The sequence below is a fragment of the Tupaia chinensis genome, unplaced genomic scaffold (assembly GCF_000334495.1).
Source record: "Tupaia chinensis unplaced genomic scaffold, TupChi_1.0 Scaffold141165_1, whole genome shotgun sequence".
Taxonomy (NCBI): domain Eukaryota; kingdom Metazoa; phylum Chordata; class Mammalia; order Scandentia; family Tupaiidae; genus Tupaia; species Tupaia belangeri.
Window position 1 is genome coordinate 938,358 of NW_006201028.1, and position 25,220 is coordinate 963,577.

Here is a 25,220-nt window from a genome sequence, read left to right on the forward strand (position 1 = left end):
AAGGTGTGAGCATATTTGAAAAAACAAACTCTTCTAGAGGCAGAGATGTGGTGACCGTTTGAAGTAGGGGCAGTGGACATTGGTGACCAAAGAAACAAGTTCCGATTCTACACTTCTTCAGACATCTATAGGAGGAGGCTGGATTTGGAGACATCCGACCACCTCCGTCCCTGGACATACATATGGTGGAGGATACCAGAAAACACGCAGGGACATTTGTGGGTATCTCTCCTACACCCATTTCTTCCTCCCAGTGGTTTCTATTTCTGATTGAGGACCCAGGTGGAAGGAGGGGCTGACTGTATCCCAAGTTCCAGGGATGGACCACGTGTCAATCAGTATATCCATCCCCCTGCCACAGGGATTGGCTTGTTATGGACAGGTTTCTGCACCTCTCCAATCAGAATGAATCTTGAGACTTTTGTTGTGATTCTTGGGGTGCAGATTTTCCCTTTCCTCCTACACATAAGAGAACATATAGTCCTAAGAGCATCCAATAGCTTTTTGGGACACTGAAGCTATTCCCAGAGGAAGTCAGAGAAGACACACCTAAAGAAAACAGGTCCCTAGTGACAGTGTTGAGTTCTACTTGAAGGTAGCCCTATTGGTAGATGCATTAGTTATGTGAGCCAATAAATGCCCTGTATTGATTATGCTAATTTGGACTGGGTTTTCTTTTAACTGCCCTCACAGAACATAACTTTGCAATCAGGAGAACATTTATTACTCAAGAGCGTATACCTAAAGGCTATGATTTGGCACAGAGTTAGAGTGTAAGAAAGACCAATGAAGTCTTTGGCAGTGGGAGGATTCCTGAATAAGACAGTGGGATTTGAAAGGTGAAGAAGAAAAAGAGAATATTCTAGTTTCTGTAGGAAGCAAGAGCAAAGGAAGGAAGTGTTTGCTCAACTGTAATTTTCTTTTTAAAGGAATGGGTGTGGATAAAAATCAAGGTGTGGATATTTGGGATGAGAACAGATTGTGGGTATCCTTGGAATTCAAGCAGATAAACTGAAGCAACATGGTATTTGAAAGGAAGTCATTAGGCAGTTTGAGCAAGTGGCATGAGACGCTTTGAGAAAGAACATCAGAGTAAGCAAGGAGTCAGAGAACAGACCCAGGAGGCTGGAGAGGAGACCGATAACAATGACCCAGACACAAGGTGACAGAATTGGAACAGGAAAATAGGAACAGCCCAGATTTACTGACATACCTCATTTATGGCTCACTGCTGGCTACTAAGAATATGGGATGAGTAAGACTTGTCCTTATTTTCAAGGAGCTATGTAGACAGCAGGTAGAAACAGCAGGGAAAGGTATATATAAGATAAAGGAACATATCATGGTTGGGACAGGAAGTTGGAGAAGACTTCCATGACATGGACAGTGGGGGAAGGCCTGACTGGGCTTGGTGACACATGAGACCTGGGAGTTAAGGGAGAAGGAAAAAGCTGAAGCTGACCATGAGAGTAGAAATAGAGACATCATGAAGGCAGATACCAAGATGGGGCCAGAGGATGTTCTCCCCACGCATGCAGGAAAGGCCTAGCTGCTGGAAGTTTTCTGGCCTGGGGAACCTAGAGAACAGTGAAGTTATGGACAAAACAAGATGAGGATAATAATAAACAATGGCTATGAACACTTATTATGTGTCAGGCACTGCTAATCCTCACAATAAACACACCGGGAGTTGGAGTTTTTATTCTCATTTTGTGGGTGAAGAACTGAGACACACAAAGGAGGTATTAGAGTGAAACTTCCAACCGAAGCAGTTTGATTCTGGAGCCTACACGCTTAGCCCGATACCAAGCTACCTGCGGAAGTCTATATGTAGGAAAAGGATGAGTTTGAAGTCATTTCAAATGACAAGGTTTTGTAAACTACTTTTGCTTTAGTCTCATGACAATTTCCCATCATGATTTCTTATTAACCACGAATAAATAAAAACCACCAAATTTTGACAAATCAAGGGAGGTTCATTGTGACTGATTAGCAAGAAGCATCTTGAAGTACAAAGCAAGCATTCAGTTATCATTAATCTCATTTTACATGCTTTTTACATTTTTGAATTTTAGTTTGCTATATGGTGCATGTACACCAGAAACAGAGACAGATAGATGGTGAGTGAGAAATCACCCTCCCCCTCCCCATGGAGAATAGACATACCACAGTCCCTTCTCCGTTTTCATCTTGGGATTTGGGGCACACATGCACACACACCCAGTGTGATTTTTCAAGCCACTGGGCCCAAGACTCAAAACTATAGAGTCAGCCGTGTGGAATCCAGCCACCTTAACATCCTGGCCACCTATTGGGTCCATACTTTACATGTTTTTGTTAGGGCTTCTCACAGCTGAGACTGACCACATATGTGTCAGGGGGACAACAGAGAACTCTTGGAGTTCATGAAAGAGATCAGCAAAGAAGCTTCTCAATCTACATAAGATCATGTTTAGTACATTTGAAACTCAGTTAAGTAATATCCATCACAGGTTAGCACTGAAACTATCATCTGTCTATACAGAAATTGCATTTACAAGAAAACTATCAAATGATGCTATAAGAAATTCCAATTTTGTTAAATTGTTTCTAATTGGAAATAGTGAATCACACAATTCTAAAAATTGGGTCAGTATGGCAGCTGGTGGTGGCCATTATGGAGGAAACTTTCCCAGGATTATTCTTGGTCTCAGCCTTCTCAGGGTACAGGAGAGACTGCAGGTAGTTAATGTACTTGATTGCAGCTCTGAGGGTTTCCACCTTGCTGAGTCGTTTCTCCAAATATTCCTCTGGCAGATGATGTCGGAGCTGGGCATAGCCCTCATTGACACACTTCACCCGCTGCCTTTCTCGCTCATTTCTTTTCCGGATAAAGGCTGGCCCATAGGAGTATTCACATCTTCTGTAATTTGGATAAGGCACTGAGAAGGAGAAGGGGCAGGGTTCACCATAATTTTCCATGATCAGAGAGTCACTGGGGAAAGGCAACAATGGCAACTCTTCGGAGTAAGGGGATGGTGCCGGGGCCTCAGGGTACAGGTGGAAAGTGACCATGGGGTCCAGATAGAAGGACCTGGTCAGTGGCAAGTGGGAAGGCTCAGAGAAGACAGGAAGTTTGCCTGGTAGATTAGAGTAGCTTTGATTGTCCATCACTTCCTCTTTAACCTGGAAACATAACCAAGTTTATTAATTTGGCCAGATCGAAAGAGAGAAGATAGGATGTACTTTTTTAGAGATTTATGTTTTAAGGACTTTTTTGCTTTGATGACTAGTTTCTGAGCTCATTTAGAAAACTAGATAGTAATAAAGAGAATTTCTGATGATATTCAGAATAGTACTAAATAATATTGAATCACCTTGTGAAAAAGTCATTTCCCTTTCAATCCTTTGATTACAAAGATAAAGCCTTAGACTGATGACATTCTACACCGTTAGGATGTCTTTTTTTTTATTTTAGAGAGAGTTTTTTTCTTTTTCTTTTTTGCTATAGGGTGGGTGTGCTCACCAGAGACACAGAAACAGAGAGACAAAGTAAGAAATCACTCCCCAGGGGCGATGGCCCTTTTCCTCCATTCTCCTCTTGAGATTTTGGGTACACATGCACAAGCTCCCAGTGTGAGTTTCAAACTGCAGTCCACCATGTGGGAGCCCAGTGTCACAACCACTATACCACCTGCTGGCTCCTAGAATGCTTTCTAATCCTCCCAGATCAAAACGTTCAATAATCCATAGTAGTCTCTAGCCAGAATTTAATATTGTTATGGTTAACTTCTACTTATTTTTAAAAACTGTATAATGATATAAGTTTCCTCTTAAAACTAAATCTAGCCAAGGTCCACCACACAGTATCACATACTCAGTAGGGTGAGGCCCTATGGGAGGCCAGGGTTCCATTCCAGGCCCACCCCAAAAGCTGGGCATGGTGGTGCATGCCTGTAATCACGGATACTGGGGAGGCTGAGGCAGGAGGGTCATAACAGAGTTTTTAAAAAGGTCACTATCTTAAAAAACAATTGGTTGAGTAAAAAAATGTAAATTGATTTAAAGAAAGATAGTAAATAATAGTACAGGTGGGGCTAATAATAGTTTAGCTATCCTGATGATCCCAAAGGTGTATGCAAATAACAGAAGTTTGGGAAATACTGAAACATAATACATATTCAAATACATGCTGGAAAAATTACAAACTAGTTAATGATCATGCAACCTTACAGGAACAGCCTTTTAAAATAATACCTGATATGCCAGGTGCAAAAGTGAAAACAAAAGTAAGAACAGAATCATTTGCTCTTATTTGCTGCAAGTTTCCTTTAAATGAGAGACTCCCATAACACATTTAAAATGTGGTCAATTTATACATCTCTACTTGCACAGAAATTTAAATATATTGACTAAAGTACATCTATATTTAGTTTTTTGTTTTGTTTTGTTTTGTTTTCATCGATGAACTGTTATACCCTAACAGGTCCCACATCAACACATTCCCTATTGTGAAGAGGTCTACATATACCCATTTTAAGAAACTAACATTACTTTTTGCTTTTCATTATAATAACGTAGTCAAAAAGGATTTTACAGGGGCATTGCGGTTGAACAAGTTACCTATAGCAGGGTAGTGCAGTAGGAAGAGAACACTTTGGTTTTAGTCATGACATACCAGAATTGTATCCCTTCTTAGCTATGTTGTCCTTAGGCAAGTTTCTTAACCTTTCTGAGCTGAGTTTCCCTATGTCCAGTTGAGGTATAACTAATTCACAGAGTAGTTGTGGGGGTTAATTTTATAAAACATACCTATAATGCACCAAGAACACACATTAGTTCTTTTCCTTTCTTTTTTCACAGATAATTTTTTTTTCTTTTTCCCAATTAAAATGGAGCCTTTATTGAGCTGGCAGCTATCAAAGAAACTGGTGTGTCCAAAAACTTTGCAGCCCTCAGTGAGGGGAGAGGGTGCTTATAAAGGAAAAAAATCACAATCTTTTCCAGATTGACATGGCGATTACAAGAACAAACCCAGTGGGCTTGAAAGGGTAAGGGGTGAGGGTTTACAATGCAGAAACAGTTTACAGAAGGGAAATAAGCAGGTTAATTATTCCTAAGGGTATGTTCCATCCCTGCCTAAACACAATGAAATCTTCATGACCTTTATGGTTCACAGCAAATGGGTCTGGTGATTGTTGCTCATATCCCATGAAACATCTTAAGGTATGGAGGCTCTAGGCAGGGGTAATGGAATTTTAATTCTCTTAGGAAGAAGGACAAGGTTTTCAATGTTTAACTAGAAAACCAAGATGGATGTGCATCACAAGATGGAGGCACTCCTGCTTCATTCCCCACTGGTTTTAGGGGATTGAGTCAAATCCTTGACTCAAAGTTTTTACAGTGAGGAGTTGATATCTTTCCTACAGGACCAAAAGTTTAACCAAATTTATTTGCTGTTGAATACACTGAGTCAGGGTCTTAAGAAGACAAAGTCCAATTAAAAATCCTAGAATAATCGTAGTAACAGGTCCAGCTACTGCTGACAATAAAGTAACTAGTCAAATATTTGCTGGAACCAGCTTTTAGATTATTCTCTTGGTCGTTCCCATTGTTCAAGATGTTTCCAAAACTGGGATAAACTATCTTGAATAATCCCAGACTCATCTGCATATAAAGAACAGTTCTCTCCAAGGGCCATGCAGAGGCGTCCTTGTCTCAAGAACAAAAGGTCAAGTCTTTTCCTATTTTGCAGGATAACCTCTGCTATTGAATTGACCTGTTCCTGTAGGTGGAACACAGATTCCTCCAATGAACCTAGACCAACCTGGACAGCTCCTGGAGACGTTGGTCCCCCTGTATGAGGACTGTGGTTCCTATAGCAGCAGACCTCGCAGTACCAAGACCCACAAGTAAGGGTATGAAAATGGGAATTCGCTTCTTATGTGCCCAACTCAAGGGGGGAGATAGCATGTTTCGACATGCCTCTTCACAATAACACCGAAATACAGGGAAAAATCTGGACAGGAACACAAAACTTCACATGAGGAGTTGAGATACAACGAGACAGACCATTTGTGCAAGCCCATCAAGTAGTTAGGGCCTGATCACAGATGAACTCTTATGTGACATTCTTTTTTAAACTGCATCTTAGAGAAAACGTGGTTTATATTTCCCCTAACAATGGAGAACCAAAATACTGATATACCCAAAGCACACACCTAACATGGAAACAGAAAAAACAACTTTAAATCTAATCATGGGCTTCCATAAAAGAAGGAAATAAGTCCTCTCCATTAATTTCTCCAGAGTTTGATTTTTTCAGCATCTTTAGGAGCATCTCTGTGCTCAGCCTATTTAAAGAAAAAGTGACAAAACACACATACAACCTCCAGAACAGTACCAATTTTCTCATGTTTACGGGTGAGATTAAGATAACATTGGCACTTGTTTCTCTACCTGAGCACAGCAAAAACTCTGCAGGCTCTATGAGGTAATGGGAAGAGCAGCCTCTAAATCCACAATTCTCACACACACACAAAAAAAATCGGGGGACCTACTTTGTATAGCTTCTGAAAAGACAACTATGGAAACAGAAGGGGCAGCCAGATATATAGGGGTAAGAGGTGAGGAGTTGGGAGGGTTAAAATGAGTCATGGAGAAGAGAAACAGACTGGAAAAGGACTCAATGCCAGGAAAAGCTCTTCCAAGAAGAGGAGGGAATGAGACAAATGGGATAGATCCAATTAAAAATCAAAACAAAGGAACGGGAAATGAAAGATTTCAAATGACTGACCAAATGACCGAAAATAACTGACATAAAACAATATTCCGTGCAAGATTAAAAACTAGCCAAGATTCTGTCAAAAAGAAAGACTTGGTGAGAGAAACAAGTTAGGAAATCCCCAAGCTAGGATTTCTGGAGGGTGAGAGTTTATAAAGAACATGTATAACAGAACCTGCAAAATGATGGTAAATAGGCAAGGAGCTTGTATTGCTGCATTTCTGACAAGAACAGAGCTTCGTTTCTGCCTGTAGCTAACAAGCCAGAGTTGGTTATTTACAACAGATCACCACAAAGGAAAGCAGATGTGATCAAAGCCAATTACACAAAATAATTATTTCAGGTATGGTTTTACCCTGAAAGATCATCTAACTGTTATCTGAAATCCTGACCCAGATGAAATCTGCGTAATTTGTATATGCCATAGCTAAGTACAGCTCTCTAGGTCTTAACAAGAATTCGCTTACTTCTTGGAAAAACAGCACAGCATCTCTGGAGACGCATTGGTGGAATGCTTTTTTTGTTGCATATTTCCAATACGTTCACCAATCAATATAGTAGCATTTCATTTAGTCAAGGAAGAACAGTGAGTCATAAAACAACAGAAAATGCAGAATGAAAATGCAGCAATGAAGAGAAACAAGATAGGACCCCCTGATGGAGTATGGGCATGTTTATAGGAATATACAAGTTTTTAAAAGAAAGCAACCCAAATCGTTTAGTGCTGGGGCTCCACTGTTTCAGATATACATACTGGTACCAAATATGGCTGGTGTGAGGAAAATTTCAGGTTTAGAGCCTTCTGAGGAAAAAAAAAAAAAAAAGATGAGGCTTGAGTGATAAAATCCTGAGAGATTCTGGATGTTCTGCTGAACAGAAAAGCATATATATACACACACACACACACACACACACACACACATATATATAATCTAGCATGTAAAAGAAGAAAAAGGAAAAAGCAGAAACTGCACATACTATTGTATTATGAAACATTAGAGCTAGGAGGAAGCTTAGCAATCCTCTTCTCCAATCCCTCATATGTAGTTGTATGTTGCTAAGGCTGCAAAACTATGAGACTCCAAAAAAGTTGATAGAAACACAGATTAAAGTACAAATTTATCTCGGTGCATAACTTTTTTCGAAGTCCATGTACAGTTTTTTTTTCATAATACGCACTCTCCATAAACTTTTTGAAAACCCCTTGTAGTAACATTCAGGACCAGAACCTAGTTGTCCTAACTTCTAAACCAAAACTCTTTCCACTCCTCCAGAAGATGTACTCACCAGCAAAACCTGGATCTTTCATACTATGGGTGATGATTAGTCATTTAAGATAATGGAATGGTCAGATAGCTGAGAAAATTAATCATGTTTCAGCTGTGCCTAGGGGTTTTCTTAGAAACCATATTCTTATTCTCCCCCACGGGCTATTCTGGAGAAGGGTCTCTTACCTGTTTTGTCATCCAGATGCTGTATTTTGGGCAGGGTGAGACTTAATCTGATTTATAGGTGATCATTTAGTAACAATATGCAAAGTAGCTTACAGTTAAACAGAACTGCTCTGTTCTGGTTTCACTGCTTTTCTACATAGACATGACAACACATAATACTGATAGAAAGGTTTGGCTACAAAACTAGGCACTTGTAACAAATTCTTTTGTTTAAAGAATGGCCCTCCCCTAGAGGAGGGAATTATATTATCTTGGTTATATAATTTTATATCAAAATTATTTATGGAAAATATCTGTAAATAAAAATCTCATAATGTGCAAATAATGATCAATTCTTTTGGAAAGATAGAAATTAAGGCCAGAACTAGAAAGATCAATATAAACTTAAATCTTAAAAAAAAAAAACAAAACTATTTTGGGCCAGCGGGTAGTCTGGTGGTTAAGGCAGCTGGGTCCCCTATAGCTGAGAGCACAGTCTGAGTCCCAGACTCAATGACTTGGAAAACATGCTGGGTGCATGCACAAGCATGCAGGCCCAAAATTTCAAAAAGAGGAAGAAGTGGAGAAGGTATTGCACCCTCACCATCTCCCACAGAGGGTTCTTTCTCACCTTTTCTCTTTGTCTCTTGTAAGCACACGTGCCCTCTGACAAATTTAAAAAAATGTTTTAAGTTTTTTTATTTATTGGGGCCGGCAGGTGGCATGGTGGTTAAAGGCACTGAATTTCCACATGGCCAACTGTGGTTTGAGTCCTGGACCTGGTGGCTTGCTTTCTTGCTTTCCCTTTCACTCTCTCTCTCTTGTCAAATTAAAACATTATAGTAACAAAAAATGGAATTAAATAAATAAATAATTCTTTAAAAAATAATTATGTGTTTATTATCATCATTTTTCAATTTGACCAGAGTGAGGTAGAGAGAGAAAGAGAGAGAGAGCAAGCCACCTAGTCCGGGACCCAATCGGGTCAGCCATGTTAAGGGAGTCCAGCACCTTTATCCACACCACCTGCTGGTCCCTAAAATATTTTTTTTAAATACCCTTATTTTTCCTCTTAGACTTTATCTTTCAGAGTAGTTTCAAATTCACAGTAAAACTGAGCAGAAGATAGAGACTTCCCATATACTCTCTGTCCTCACAGATGCACAGTCAGCAGCTATGTATCTTCACTGTCAACATGCCCCACCATAGTGGTACTTTTTTTTTTTTTCTGAGAGGTTTTCACTATAGGGCGCGTGCGCTCGCCAGACAGACAGACAGAGAGAGACATAGAGACAGAAAGTGAGAAATCACCCCCCAGGGGGGATGGTCACACCGCAATCCCTTCTCCTCCATTCTCCTCTTGGGATCCTGGGCACGCATGCACACGCGCCCGGCGTGAGTTTTAAGCCACCGGGTCCGGGACGCGAACCGCGGTCGACTACGTGGGAGTTCAGTGACATAGGCATTACGCTAACTGCTGGTTCCCCAGTGGTACTTTTTTTGTTGGCAGAGGGCAAGTACACTTGTCAGAGAGAGACACAGAGAAAAAGGGAAAAAAAAAACAAAGGGATGTGGTCATGCTGCAATCGCTTCTCCTTCATTTTACCAACCTATCAGGATTTGGGGCACACACACAAATGTGCCTGGCATGTTTTTCAAGCCACTGGGGCCAGGATTTGAACTGCAGTTGGCCATATGAAGTCTGGCTCCTTTAATCACTAGTATACAGAGCCCACCTTACCTTACCTTTGTTACAATTGATGAACTTACATTAACATATCATTATTACCCAAAGTCCATAGTCACTCTTTTTTTTTTTTTTTTTTTTTTTGAGAGAGGTTTTTGCTATAGGGCACGTGCGCTCGCCAGACAGAGACAGACAGAGAGACAGAAAGCGAGAAATCACCCCCCAGGGGGGATGGCCATGCTGCAATCCCTTCTCTTCCATTCTTCTCTTGGGATCTTTCCGGCGTTAGTTTAAGCCACTGGGTCCGGGACTCGAACCGCGGTCGCATAGTCACTCTTTTTTAAAAATTATTTAACTTTATTTATTTATTTTAATTTGACTAGAGAGGGATATATAGAGAGAGAGATTGAGTGAAAAAGCAAGCTGCCAGGTCTGGGACTCGTACTGTGGTCAGTAATGTGGGAGTTCAGCACCCTTAACAACATCACCACCTGCTGGCCCCCACAGTCACTCTTGCTGTTATATATTTATATCCTATGGGTCTTAGAAAGGCATGATGACATGTGTCTACCATCACAGTATCATACAGAACAGTTTCACTACACTAAACAGAGAAGCAACCCCTAGCAACCCCTGAGCTTTCCATTGTGTTCATGATTTTGCCTTTTTCAGAATGTCCTATAGTTGGAATCATACAGTCCATGGCCTTTTCAGATTGGCTGCCTTCACTTAGCAGTATGTGTCTAGGGTTCTTCCATGTCTTGAAAGCTAATTTATTTTTAGCAGTGAATAATAGTCCATTGCCTAGATGTACAACAAATTATCCACTTATCAACTGAAGGTCATTTTGGTTGTTTCCAAGTTTTGGCTATTACAAATAAAGTTGCTACAAGTACATGTGATGGTTTTTGTGTGGATATAAGATTCATCTCACAAACAGCAGAGTGATTGCTGGACCATGTAGTAAGTTATACCCAGTTTTGTAAGAAACTGTCAAACTCTCTTCTAAAGTTGCTGTTTTGCATTCCAACTAGCAGTAAATGAGAGTTCCTGTTGCTGTGCATCCTCATAAGTATTTAGTACTGTCAGTGTTCTGGATTTTGGCCATCCTAATAGGTGTGTAGGGGTATTTCACTGTTGTTCTGATTTGCATTCCCCTTATACCATATGGTGTAGAACATCTTTTCATATGCTTATTTTCCATTTGCATATCTTCTTTGGGGAGGTGTCTGTTCAGAAACTTAGCTCATTTTTTAATGATATTTTTCTTACTGTTGAGTTGTAAGTGTTCTTTGAATATACCAAGTAACTCCCTTATCAGATAGGCACTTTGCAAATATTTTCTCCTGATCGGTGGCTTGTCCTCATTCTCCTCATGGGTGGTCTTTCACAGAAGTTTCATATTTTAATTAAGTCCCACTTATCAATTATTTCTTTCAAGGATCATGCCTTTGATGTTGCACTTAAAAAGTTGTCACCATTTAGATTTGCTCCTAGGGCCAGCCTTGCAGTGCAGCATTTCAATGCTATGAATGGAGACCTGGACCCCACCTGGTTAATCATGATTCAGTTCATTTATTTAGTTTTCTTTTTCTTATTTATTTATTCCATGAGAGAGAGAGAGATGGGGAAGAAAGGAGAAATGAGGATGGGAAAGAGGAAGGGAGGTGGGCACTACGCTGCAGTCTACCACCAATCGTACCACCCTGGATCAAGGACATGCATGCATGTACCTGGCATGTTCAGGGAGGTCCCAGGACACAAACGCAGCTCTCTCCCATATAGATCCAGTTGTGTTGTCACAGTGCCATTACCTGGCCCCTATTTCTTTCTTCCCTTTTTTTTTCTTTTTTTGTTTTTTTTAAAGATTTTTGTTATAGGGTGCGTGTGCTCACCAGACAGAGAGATAGAAAGCAAGAAATCACCCCCCAGGGGGGATGGTCACGCCGCAATCCCTTCTCCTCCATTTTCCTCTCAGGATTTTGGGCATGCACACACAAGCGCACAGCATGAGTTTGAAGCTGGTCCGAGACTCAAACTGCAGTCAGTCATGTAAAAGTCCAGTGACGTAAACATTATACCATCTGTTGGTCCTGCCCCTATTTCTTTCTTTAGAGTTTTGCAATTTTCTTCATACAGATCTTGTACATGTTTTGTTAGATTTATAAGTAGGTATTTCATTTTGGGAGTGCTAATGTAAATAATATTTCCTTTTTGATTTCAAATTCCACTTGCTACTGCTATATAGGAAAATTACTGCTATATAGGAAAACAATTGACTTAAAAAATTTTTAAGAATTATTTTACTTCATTCATTCATTTATTCATTCATTTTAATTTGACCCGAGAGGAACACAGTAAGAGAGAGAGAGAGAAAGCAAGCTGCCAGGTTCAGGACTTGAACTATAGTCAGCCATGTGGGAGTATAGCACTCTTAACCACCATATTACCTGCTGGTTCCAACAACTGACTTTTGTATATTAATTTTGTATCCTGCAACCTTACTACTTTCAACTCTTGTTTTTGGTCAGTGCTTTGGGGTTTCTACACATACAATCATGTTAACTGTATAGCTTTCTTTCTTTCTTCCCAATTTGCCTGCCAGTTATTTCCTTATCTTATTTCACTAGCTAGGACTTCCAGTAAAATGTTGGAAAGGAGTGGTAAGAGAGAATATCCTTGATATGTTTCTGATCTTAATAGGAAAGCTTTTAGTTTCTCATAATTAAGTACATTATCTGTACTAACAAAATGAACTAAATAATTTTAGATTTGTGAATGCAAAAAAAAAAAAAATCACCATTATTTTTCAGCTCCTGGAACCCTATTCTTTTAAATTTAACACAATGTAATCCTAATATATTGGGTCTTCGGAAAAGTCATGCATATTTTTCTGTTTTCCTAAGCAAGATGAGTCATGACTTTTCAGATGACCCAACAATTTTTGCCAAGAATTTCTTAGAACCAGCACTCCTTCAGGAATTTAAAATCTCTGTTTATCAAAACAATATTTGCATACTTTTTAGAGACTCAACTAAGAATTCATATTTTTTTCCCTTTGCACAGATGCACATATAATTTAGTACCAATATTTAATGATTAAATTGGCATAAAACACTAGTCTCACAACAGGACACAAAATAACTTTAAGCTCATCATACAGCAAAAAAGGAAGGAGAAAAAAAAACAAAGAGACGTAGATACACTGATAGATGGTTTAAAAATGATTTTTATTGTTACATTTCAAAGAGGACATAGAAGAAAAAAAAGCCAGTTATCCAATAACTGTTATACTTTTCAGAGAGAGGCACCCAGAACCCTAGGCCTTATTCAAAGCTGCATATACTATAGCTCAAACAGCTGCCTCTCAAAACAGCCAGAAATGCTGCCAAACATGTGTATGTCATCAATCCAAGGAGGCTTGGGTTTAAAAGACTTCTTTATTGCAAGTGTCCAAGTCCTTAGGTTTGTCCTTAAAAGATACTAGAAGATGAGAAAGACCACACACACAAGACTATGTTTAGTCATTAGAGTAAACTAGCAAAAGGCCAGTTTATTTTAGGATGCATTGCATCAGACATCATCATATATGAAAAAAAAAAATCTGCATTTTTTGAAAAGCCACCAGGCATTTCCGATCCAGTTTACCAGGAAGTATAGCCACAGGCCAACCAGATACCTAGATAATACAGTCAGTGCAAAAGTCAAACGAGTAAGTCAGTGCTTTGATGAGGATGGCTATGCTGCAAAATATAAGGGAAACTTGAAAGTAAAAGATAAGGTCTATTTACAAAAGTTTACTTAGTAAAGTGACTTGAGAAAGTTATATTAAGCATATCTCACGCATACCTCCTCAATTTCACCAAAAGCAAACAAACAAACAAACACAACCTGAAAATTATCTTGAAAATCAAGTTAAAACTGTGTGGTGAAAAAGAGCGTGCTTGTTCCAGGTAAAGGACTTCAAGATAATTTACAGGCAGACTTATTTTTATTAGTAAAAGTCATAAATAGGAAAAGGTTTATTGACTGACTGAACTGTGTGCTTTTAAAAATGTCTCCATTAATACATTTATAAGAAAAAAAAATACCAAGCATGTTTTTGCTTTCAGTTTTGAATTTTCCAGCAAGAGTTGGTAAAATCAATGGGGTATTAAGTTAAAACCCAGGAAAAAGTAGTCAATTCTTTCCAGTTGTCTGCCTTATTTTTTTTAGTCACCTTGATTTTGATTCCCAATTAGCTGAGGACAACATGTCGGTCAAAAACAGATTTTCGCTGCTCTTGAACTTGAAGCTTCCACCGCTGCTGGGCATACTCTACCTTGTTCAGCACATTGGCTCGACTACGGGAACGGGCCAGCACATCATGGGCATTTGCAAAAGGCTGGTGATCCTGAAAGTCCAGGAATGGAGAGCATTAGACATGGCACGATCAATGTAAATCACACACACAAACGGCAGCTGGCCAGCCACAGAAATAGTAGCAGGTGGAGTTCTCAAGCAACAGAGCATCTATTGGGTTACTGAAAAAGTCATGACACATTTTTGCATAGGAAAAAAACATAGAAAAATACATCACGACTTTTCTGACGATTCAATATTTGGGTAAATACTCCTAGATACTCAACTATCAGAAGCAGGATGAACACAACTACAGAAACAGGTGGTTCAGGAAACATGAGCTATAGGGGGTACTTGTGAAATATGGGTCACCAGTTTCAAAGACAATCCCCTTAAAAAACAGACACCAGGACAAAGACAGTGGTCATTCATGTTAAAGCCAAGTCTTCTTTCCTTGCTTTGTTCAATACTACATAGCTTATCTGTGGCAAAGGAAAGATCTTTCTTTTAATTTTCTGATTCCCATTATAATAGAATTGTTTACTTGTTGACTTGGGGTCACATTTATACTGGGAGATTAGCTGACAAGGATTTACATTGGTTGATTTAACCTCTCCCCTGCCATGAAGACATAAACCAAAAGGACAAGTTTCGGAACGGTTCTCATTTCCCCTCTTCCCCAGTCTATAACAGAGAGAGGTGCAGCTCTAGTGCTACAACTACCCCCTATCACCAAGGGCTGTAGGAATAGTTTACTTTGCACCTCTATTCAATAAAGACTTGACTCTTCCATTGCCGAGCACCCAGTGGCTTCCACATTTGTTGCTGTCTTTAAAAAGGCTACTGAAGGAACCAGCAGTTAGCGTAATGGCTATGTCGCTGGATTCCCATGTAGTTGACCCTGGGTCACGTCCCGGACCTGGTGGCTTAAAACTCACGCCAGGCGTGTGTGCGTGCGTGCCCAAGATCCCGAGATGAGAAAGGAGAAGGGATTGCGGAATGGCCATCCCCCCTGGGGGGAGATTTCTCACTTTCTGTCTCTCTGTCTCTCTTCTCTGTCTGGCGAGCGCACGCGCCCTATGGCAAAAACCTCTCAAAAAAAAAAAAAAAACTAAAAGGCTACTGAAGGGTTACTCAGGTATCTGTAGAAAACCAACCTATCCTGGTCAAAGTAAACCAATGCAACTGGATGTTTGTAGTCACTACACAGGAAACCACCATGCTAATCTATCTATGAATGGATATAAACACAGCTGCCCAAGTGACAAGAAGCATTCAGTGATAACGTATTGCTTTTGTTTGCCTTTTCCCTGATCTATTTTTCCTGAAGCCCACATTAGTTAAGCTTCTAAATGTTCCAACATAAGATCCAAGTCACAAGTTTTACCTAAGCTTTCTCTCTAGGAAAGAAACAACATTGTTTTGCTGTGCATGTTTGAAAAATATCAATTATATAGCCAAGGCAGGAGTTAGCATGTATATGGAAAGCTACACATAACTCCATGACTACATATGGGGTAACATAAACTATATACCATGTTATAACACCTAGACTTGTTTTCTTTTTTTTTGTAAATTTTATTTATTCATTCACTTATTTTAATTTGACCAGAGAGGGAGAGAAAGTGGGAAAGCAAGCCACCAGGTCCAGGACTTGAACTGTGGTCAGCCATATGGGAGTGTCCAGTGCCTTAACCACCATGCCACCTGCTGGTCCCCCCTAGACTTGTTTTCATAGCAAGACATTTACACAATGTCCATGTTTCAAAGAGATCAAAGAATTTTCTTTCTTTTTTTTTTCTTTTTTTGGAGAGGTTTTTGCTACAGGGCACGTGCGCTCGCCAGACAGACAGAGACAGAGAGATAGAAAGCGAGAAATCACCCCCCAGGGGAAATGGCCGCGCTGCAAACGCTTCTCCTCCATTCTCTTCTCGGGATCTTGGGCACGCACACACACACGCCCAGCATGAATTTAAGCCACCGGGTCCAGGACTCAAACCGCGGTCGACTACGTGGGAGTCCAGCGACATAGCCATTACGCTAACTGCTGGTCCCGAGATCAAAGAATTTTCTATAAAGCTTTCCCTGACTTCTTTACCAAAATTTCAACTTTTCACTTAATTCAGGTAATAGCATATGCAAACTCCATTTATTTTTTAATTTTACAAATGAAAATAATAAAGACAAGTCCATGTCAAAATGTTTTAAAGATGAAGGAAAGAGGGAGGCTAAAGTAGTAGGATGACTTGATTTTCCATGAAGAAATAAACCAGCTCAAGGTCATTTAACAAATTAGCACAGGGACCAGCAGATGGTGCAATTGTTACACCGCTCAACTCCCACGTAGTCGACCACGGTTTGAGTCCTGGACCCAGTGACTTAAAACACACTGAAAACACACTGGGGGCGTATGTGTGTGTGTGTGTCGTAGATCCTGAAAGGAGAATGAAGGAGAAGGAATTGTGGCATGGTCATTCCCCTGGGTAATGATTTCTTGCCTTCTGTCTCTCTGGCAAGCACATGCACCCTATAGCCAAAAAAAAAAAAAAATTAGCACAAACACTAACTTCAACTTGGTGTCACAGATTCTCAACCCATAGATTTCGCTTCGGTGAATGTGTATATGAGCTATTATGACCACTGGCTTGTTTTGACATAAGCAAGACTGAGAAGAAAGGATGCACTAAGCAGGATCTCATCCAGTTTACAGTCCTGCTATCTACTCTTCAAGGTGGGGGAGAAAAATCTTCTGAAGGAACAAATTCGAAAGACTAAATAAACCAGTTAATCCTTTTGTTCTGTTCTCTATCAGAACAAGTTTGAACTAGCTACTCTTGGACATGGATACTGGGAGAATGCAGAGATTTATCCGTTTCTATGTTTGTTCTTTTACACCTGATAAAATTACAATAAATACAAAACATGTTTTAATGTAATGCTTTGCTAACAGTGGTGATGTGTCATGGATATATGATACAGTAAATATTGTGACGACTTGCAGTGAGCTTCTTAACCATTTGTACAAATTTATTTGCCATAAAATGCTGTATACTAAATAGGAAACATGAAAACTGAGAATGTATAAACATTCTTTAAGTATATAAATAGTGAAAAATTTGTATCTTGGATAAGCAATAATTGAAGAAATTTAAATTTAATTTCTCTTTGTACACAGTTGATACCATAAATCAGCTCTGGTCAGAAAACTTCCCTCTGCTCAGAATCTGTTTAACAGATATCTGAGTCAGCCATGCCTCTCAAGAGACCATGTTCTCAGATGGTCAACATGCAGGCAGTATCAATCACTGGTGGAAAAAATGATTACTGGACACATGACCACCAAGCAAATGCCTATTCTACAAGTTTTCATCTACATGTTTGTACTGTGTGTATTATATTAATATCGTCCATTTCTGAAATCAGTTACAGATACTCAACACTGTAAAGGATGTAGTTTAAGTCAGATTTTCAACCTCTATGCCTATAATGAGAATGGTTTATGAGTGTGACCTTTAATACACAACACTTTCATGTTAGAAGCTCTCAACTGGGGACAGTTTTGCCCCCGGGACATTTGGCAATGTCTGTGACATTTATGATGGCCACGACTGGGATGGGGGTGGTGTGCTATTAGCATCTAATGCACAAACGTTAGGGATGATTCTAAATATCTCACACTGAATGGGACAGTCTCCCACAACAGAGGATTTCTGACCCAAAATGTCTATAGTGCCAAGGTTGAGGAACTCTGCTAAGTGAATGAAAATTAACAAGGCAACGGTATTTAAGATTCTAATGCTTCGGGTATATGACCTCCAGTCCTTCTAGCTCCTTCACCCTGTGTGTCCCACTATGCCATTTTTAAAAAAGAATTATTTTATTTAACTTTATTCATTTATTTTTAATTTGACCAGAGAGGAACAGAGCGAGAGAGAGAGGGAGGGAGGGAAAGTGAGAGAGTCAGCCGCCAGATCCAGAACTTGAAGTATGGGAGTCCAGCACCCTTAACCTCTATTGTACCTGCCAGCCCTTATGCCTGATTTTGACCACATGAGATCTCCAGTCTTAACTTTGCTCCCAGCCTACCATTCCTGTCCTGGAATTCTACTAAAATACATACATATTTCTTATATGATTAAAATAAAAGAGGAGGACAACTGAAGATCTGCCCAGACTTCACCCTCCTGCCCCCTAGATCCAGCCAGGACAAGCCAATCACTGACAATCTGAGTGGCCACTCTCGGGGATTAGGACAACTGAAGATCTTCTGCCACTTTACTCTCCTGCCCCCCAGATCTAGCCAGGTTAGATCACCCTCATTATTCTGTCTCTGTCCCTCTATTTTTGATTTAAATTTTTTTTCTAAACTTCTTAGTTCTCTGACACTCTTTTATCTTGCTAATTCTTACCCTGCTACCCACATAGGACAAAACAATCACCAAACATCTATATCTGAGATCTGAGCAACCCCTTTCATTTTCATTTTTTGCTTTGAATTTTTCCCTCTCTTTTATTTTTTATTATTTTTGTCTTTCTTTTTCTCTCTCTCTATTTTTAAATTTGTTTTCTTTTCCTTTTCTATTTCTCACTTTTCTGTTCAGCCTCCACACCCTGAGTTTCTAGACAGGTCTAGGTACACAGTAGCCAAATATCTGAATACTTTTAGGATCAGATTAATCCTCAATTTCCATGGAATCTGCTGCACAAAGGGAGAAAAATGGTACTGCTTAGAGACTGCAGATCACTTTCTCCTGCATGTTTCTGAATGCTAAGATTTAACTCCAAAAACTAGGAAAAAACATATAATCCATCAGAGATGTACAGAAACCACCACAGAGGCACAAGAAATAGGAGAAACCGAGAAAATCTTTCCCCTAAGGGAAAAACGTAACTCCTCAGGCTCCACAGACAATACAATGGAACTCGTGGAAACATCAGGTAAAGAATTTAAAATATTCATAGTGATGAAGCTATCAGAGATGCAAGAGAAGAAAGACAATGAACTCCAGAAGATGCAGGAGAAAAGAGACAATGAGTTCCAGGTGAGGAAGTTCTTGCATGATCTGAAAGAGGAAATACACTCCCTAAAAAAAAAAAATCAAATGGGGTGGGACCAGCAGTTAGTGTAATGGCTATGTCGCTGGACTCCCATATAGTCGACTGTGGTTCGAGTCCCGGACCTGGTGGCTTAAAACTCACACCAGGCGCGTGTGCATGTGTGCCCAAGACCCTGAGAGGAGAATGGAGGAGAAGGGATTGTGGCATGGCCATCCCCCCAGGGGGTGATTTCTCGCTTTCTGTCTGGCAAGCACACACGCCCTATAGCAAAAACCTCTCCCCCCCCAAAAAAAAAAAATCAAATGGGGGACCAGCAGTTGGCGTAATGGCTATGTTGTTGGATTCCCATGTAGTTGACCATGGTTCGAGTTCCAGACCCGGTGGCTTAAACTCACTCTGGGTGCTTGTGCATGAGTGCCCAAGATTCCGAGAGGATAATGGAGAAGGGACTGCAGCATGGCCATCCCTCCTGGGGGGGTGATTTCTCACTTTCTGTCTCTCTGTCTCTCTCTGTCTTTCTGGTGAGTGCATGCACCCTGTAGCAAAAACTTCTCCAAAATAAAAAAAAGAATCAAATGTAATTGTTAGAGATGAAGGCTGTAATATAGGAAATCAAAACCTCCCTTGAAAGTATTAAAAGCAGATGAGATCATGCAGAAGATTGAATCTCAGATGTAGAAGACAGAACCTCTGACCTAGAAACATTCATCAAAAAGACTGAGAAAGTAACCCCCCAAGATGAGCATAATACAATAGTTTTCAATGAAAACTGCTCTCTTGGTATCGACAGAGTAAGGCTTTGCGAAGATTCATTAATTTAAACCACATTTGTGACTTTACTGAGTGATTTACTCATAAAGATATAATAAAATGAAACTATCCATAGCTTCTCTAGTTGAGGCTCTTCTCTAGCACACGAACATCCTTATGTGACTGTTTCACTAATACTTTATATCAGGAATGATGACAGGGACTGGCCATGAGCACCTTGGGCAGGCAGAGAACTTACCCCAACATCGTCATCACTCTGTATCAATTGTGAGTGTCCAAAGAGGCGCCTCTTCAGTATTGGCTCAACCAGAGTAAGATACACCATGTACAGAAGGAGAAGGCCCAAAATGGAGAGATAAATTATAATGGTAACCTAAAGGAAATTATAAATTAGTTCATTTCTAAGCCAGTAATAATCAGAATTATATATAATAAAGCCATAGTGAAGACTGATGAATATGTTAAGCATATAAAATAGATTATAACATAAGAAACAAATTCAACTCAGCTCTTCACCAAAGTATCATTTAAAGATAAAAAGAGGGACCAGCAGTTAGCAGTAATGGCTATGTCGCTGGACTCCCACATAGTCGACCGCGGTTCGAGTCCTGGACCCGGTGGCTTAAACCCACGCCGGGCGCATGTGTGTGCGTGCCCAAGATCCCGAGAGGAGAATGGAGGAGAAGGGATTGCGGTGTGGCCATCCCCTCTGGGGGGGGGGTGATTTCTCGTTTTCTGTCTCTCTGTCTCTGTCTGTCTGGAGAGTGCACGTGCCCTATAGCAAAAACCTCTCCAAAAAAAAAAAGAGAAAAAGAGAAAGGAAAGTATTGTGCCTTTAAGATCTTTTCGTATGTCTTTAAAACTCCAACTTCACATATTGCTAATCAACCGTCACCTATTGCTGCTAGCACAGCAGCTTTCTTTTTTTAGCCAAGCACAATGGCCTATAATATTAAGTCGTCGGGAAAGTCATGACATATTTTTCTGTTTTTCTATGCAAACATGCATCATGTGGGCATCTGCAAAGCTGCTGCCATGCTGTGGAATCCCTGACCTTTTTGACTTACTACCTTAAGAATGTACTGCATGCCTCTTTGCTTCTGCTCTGTCATGCTATTCGACTCACAAGGAAGAAATAACAGATGAGTCCATTAGCGGGCAAATCTCTTCTAATCACAAGGTTACATTACTGAAGAAAAGGTTTGAAAGGTATCCCAAAACTTGTGAAACTGAGTTCAGTGTTCTACTGAGTTAGCGGAGTCGTCTCCAAACTTTTTATGAGATTCATTCTATAATTAAAAATTCTATATGAGCTTTTGTTGTGTAATTTATCAATCTCTTAAAGAGAATTTGGCTTTATTATCATCAGTACTTGATCAAACTTCTTCTGTATTTGTTCTCGGAATAATGGGCAAAGGGAAAGACTGTTAAGTAATGAATCAGACTTTGCAGACAATTAGATAGTGTTCGATTTTTGAAAGTCTTCCTCTGTTCAGTTGATGGGTACCTATCCTTGGGAAACTATTAATAAGTGCTCATACCACACAGTAAGAATTTCTATAAATCTTAGGAAGAAAAGCTTGAAGAGCTTCTGAATATAGAGAAGTTCAGTTACGGAAGAGGTCCCCCCGTAGATATATAAAAATATTACAAATTCTAAACTGAGACACAATGTTCCAATGTAGTTCACTAATCCGAAAATAATCTGTCCACAAATATAAAAACTATAAATAATAAATTGTTATTTTCCCACTGTGAGAATCTCTAATGTGAAAATGTACTCTGAAAAAGAAAATTTCTGAAAAAATGAAATACTGTAAAATAAATAAATAAATGAATAATAAATAAATGACTACTCCAGATTCCTCACAAGGTCTTTTTTTAGAGAAATGGAATGGAAAGTATCATACAATATTGGGGAGGGGTCAGCAGGTGGCGTGGTGGTTAAGGTGCTGAACTCCAATACTACCAACTGCGTGAGATTCGAGTCCCAGACCTGGCAGCTTGCTTTTTCACTTTCTCTCTTTCTCCCTGATGAGTGCAGGTACCCTGTAGCAAATTTAAAAATAATAATAATGATAAAGTTAAATAAATAATTCTTTAAAAACATTTGGGAGGGGACCAGCAGTTAGCGTAATGGCTATGTCGCTGGACTCCCACATAGTCGACTGCAGTTCATGTCCCAGACCCAGTGGCTTAAAACTCAGGCCGGGCGCGTGTGCGTGCGTGCCCAAGATCCCGAGAGGAGAATGGAGGAGAAGGGATTGCAGCGTGGCCATCCCCCCCGGGGGGTGATTTCTCGCTTTCTGTCTCTCTGTCTCTCTCTCTCTGTCTGGCGAGCGCAAGTGCCCTATAGCGAAAACCTCTCCAGAAAAAAAAAATTTGGGAGAAGAACCATTTTCACAATAAAGTAATTAAGCTTATTAGAGATCCAAATGATAGTGAGAGTTATCTATATTCCATCTCTACAGAAATGAAATGGGAAAATATTAAAATATAGAAGTGATGTTTCTAGACTAGTTACCATATCTATAATTTTCTCAAAGGGTTGAGAGGGCAGGGAGGGAAGTGCTTAATCATGCTGTTCTCTCACAAGCTTTTGGCCTACAGAAAAGCTCGAATGTCTTTCTGGAATATGCTAACTACATATAGGGCCTTGTGCCATCTCACGAATCTATCTAATGTGTCTAATGAATCCACAATCATTTCAATAAGGCAGGCAGAGAGCAAGTCCATTGTTCTTTTTGGGGTGGAGGTACCAACGTTTTTGTATTGTCTAGAGACCATCCAGAAACAAAAGCAAAAGTTTATATCTATACACACATACATACAGTCATTAGAAAAGTCATAAAGCATTTTTTTTTTCCTTACCTTAATTGTAACAGAGCTTCTTTCCTCATATTTGCACTCACAGCGTAGACAGTATGCTTCTACGTCAGGCCCCCGCACAGGCATGGGGTCCACGACATGAAGGCAATCACTGAAAAAAACAAACAAATGTTGCTAAAGACTGGCTGTATTTTCTACTTAGTGCTGATGAAAACTTTCTTGAAATCCAGAATAATCACTGAACTTACCTAATTAAAGAATATAAGAAAAAATAATAGAAGGCAAAGTAAAAGGATTCCCTCTCCTGATGTTAGCATTTTGGTAGAATTTAGTAGTTTGAGAAGCAAAAAAAATAAACAAAGTAGCTGTCTATTTTCAAAGCTGCTGGTAGTAACAGTTACAAACGCACTTGAAAAATCCCAAATAGGACTGACAACTACTTAACAAATCAATTCATATTTAGACTTGTTCAGTTACCAAGCAAAACTACTCTAGAGCCAAGTGGTGGTGCAGTGGTAACACAACTGATTTCTTGTGGGCAAGGTCCTGTGTTCATGTCTCAGGAGTTCCCTGAGCACTCGGGGCAGTGTGTGTGGCCCTGACCTAGGCTGCTGAGACTGGGGAAGGTCACAGGGCTTGTTGGGGGTGCATCTTTCTCACTGGATTTCTCTCTCCTCATCTCATGACAGAAATAAATAAATAAACTTTTAAAAACTCTACTTTAGATGGTTTAAAGTGGCACGGGGCATTGTCCAAATATGAGATTCTCTTTTGTGAACTAACTGTCACTCATAATTGCCACAACGTGATACGTGAATGGCTCATCACATTTTGATGGTAAATTTTGAAACTGAAAACTGAACACTTGAAGTCATAGTAAAGAAAATTACATTTCTTAACAAGCAAAAACCTATTTAAAAAATGGAATAAGTACAACACAAACATTTTAAAGTGAAAATTGATTATCCCAAAGTATATAAAACTAGTAAAGGGAAGAATGTTTGGTTATTTAATGTTATTTGTTTATCCCGCTGCTCCTGTTTTCCAGGTTAATTATTTACGGCTTAGAAAAAAACAATGCTATAAAAATTTTTTTCCAAGAAATCTGTCAATTTCAAGAAATAATTAAATTATTATTGTCCTCAGCTATTAAGAGCCCACCACCTTGATCCCCTCCAGCAGAAGCAGGCAAAGCCCTGTCCTGCCAGCTGCTCAGCGACCACCTCCCCCGCAGCATCTTTCTCTCAGGCCTATCTGGCTGCCTGAAGAACACTACTTTGGCATTCTGTATCATTCCACCCAATACTTCGGGCTGATTCCTTCTTGTTGCCCTATCAAAATGCACTTTTTCGAGTTCTATTGCCTCTTAACTGTGGCATTAGAAAGAAAACCCGAAATGGCACAAATCATAGAAGTTCAGTGAGTTGCCCTTAACAAAGGTAATTTAATTTCAACAAAGGTAGCAATACATAATTAAATCTCCATTGGTAGAATTTCAAATAAGAGTAAAGCTTCATGACTCACACCATAGACGTGTATGCTATCTGTTCCAAACATAGTGAAGACCACCCATGTACCCAGCTGGATGCAGGCAGAAATGGACAGAGGAAGATAAATCTCACAAAAAGGGCTCTTTACCTCAGAATAGCCCAACATTCAAGAGGGGTCACCCGCACAAGGCCACAGATTAAATTAGCAGTTGAAAAAGGACCAAAATCCAGGTCTTCTACACCCTAAGTCAGCCCCCCCTTATTGCTCTGAACCACAAGAGAATGAACACTTATCTCCTGTTCAGTTTCCTATTTCGGCTTTGGGAGATTCAATAACATTACTTAAGAATTACTTGGGAACCTAAGTGCTGAGTAAATGTTGAGTATGACTTCTGAAGGACATTTATATTTTAGTAACAAACGATATTGAGTGCTGTGCAAAACTTGTGTAAGGCTGGAGAGGAAGCAGGAAGGTTCTGGCTGGTCAATCAATACAAACAGAGCCAGATCTAGACGGAACTCAGCTACTTTAGGAGCTAGGCAATACTGCCCCCTAGTGCCAAAAGGAAGACATTACCAGCTTTAAAACACCCCCAAACACAAACCAGGGTATTCTTACTCTTAAGTTTTAAGTCAGGCAGCATAAGTCAATTAAAAATTAGAATTAACAAGAGAGGCCTAAAAAACATATGGTAAGGGATTAGCAGTTAGCATAATGGCTATGTCACTGGACTCTCATGTAGTCGACCGCGGTTCGAGTCCCGGACCCAGCGGCCTAAACTCATGCCGGGTGGGTGTGCATGCGTGCATGCCCAAGATCCCAAGAGGAAAATGGAGGAGAAGGGACT

The 25,220-nt window shown here is 39.9% G+C and overlaps 2 protein-coding genes across 3 annotated transcripts in view; both read right to left on the reverse strand.

Moving 5' to 3' along the window:
- Positions 1-2,282: 2,282 nt before the first annotated feature.
- ASCL3 (achaete-scute family bHLH transcription factor 3) lies at positions 2,283-3,153 on the reverse strand. Its single transcript, XM_006162919.2, has one exon. The coding sequence runs from the start codon at positions 3,148-3,150 to the stop codon at positions 2,608-2,610; it is 543 nt and encodes a 180-aa protein (XP_006162981.1). The 5' UTR covers positions 3,151-3,153; the 3' UTR covers positions 2,283-2,607.
- A 9,941-nt stretch (positions 3,154-13,094) lies between these two features.
- Positions 13,095-25,220, reverse strand: part of TMEM9B (TMEM9 domain family member B) — a 16,960-nt gene continuing 4,834 nt past the window's right edge. For both annotated transcript variants that reach the window (XM_027766103.1, XM_006162920.1), the window contains 3 exons: positions 22,925-23,033; positions 20,292-20,426; positions 13,095-14,276 (listed from right to left, as the gene is read on the reverse strand). In XM_027766103.1, the coding sequence (XP_027621904.1) occupies positions 14,121-14,276; positions 20,292-20,426; positions 22,925-23,008 (375 nt within the window). In that variant the 5' untranslated portion in view covers positions 23,009-23,033 and the 3' untranslated portion in view covers positions 13,095-14,120. The remainder of the gene's footprint in view (positions 14,277-20,291; positions 20,427-22,924; positions 23,034-25,220) is intronic.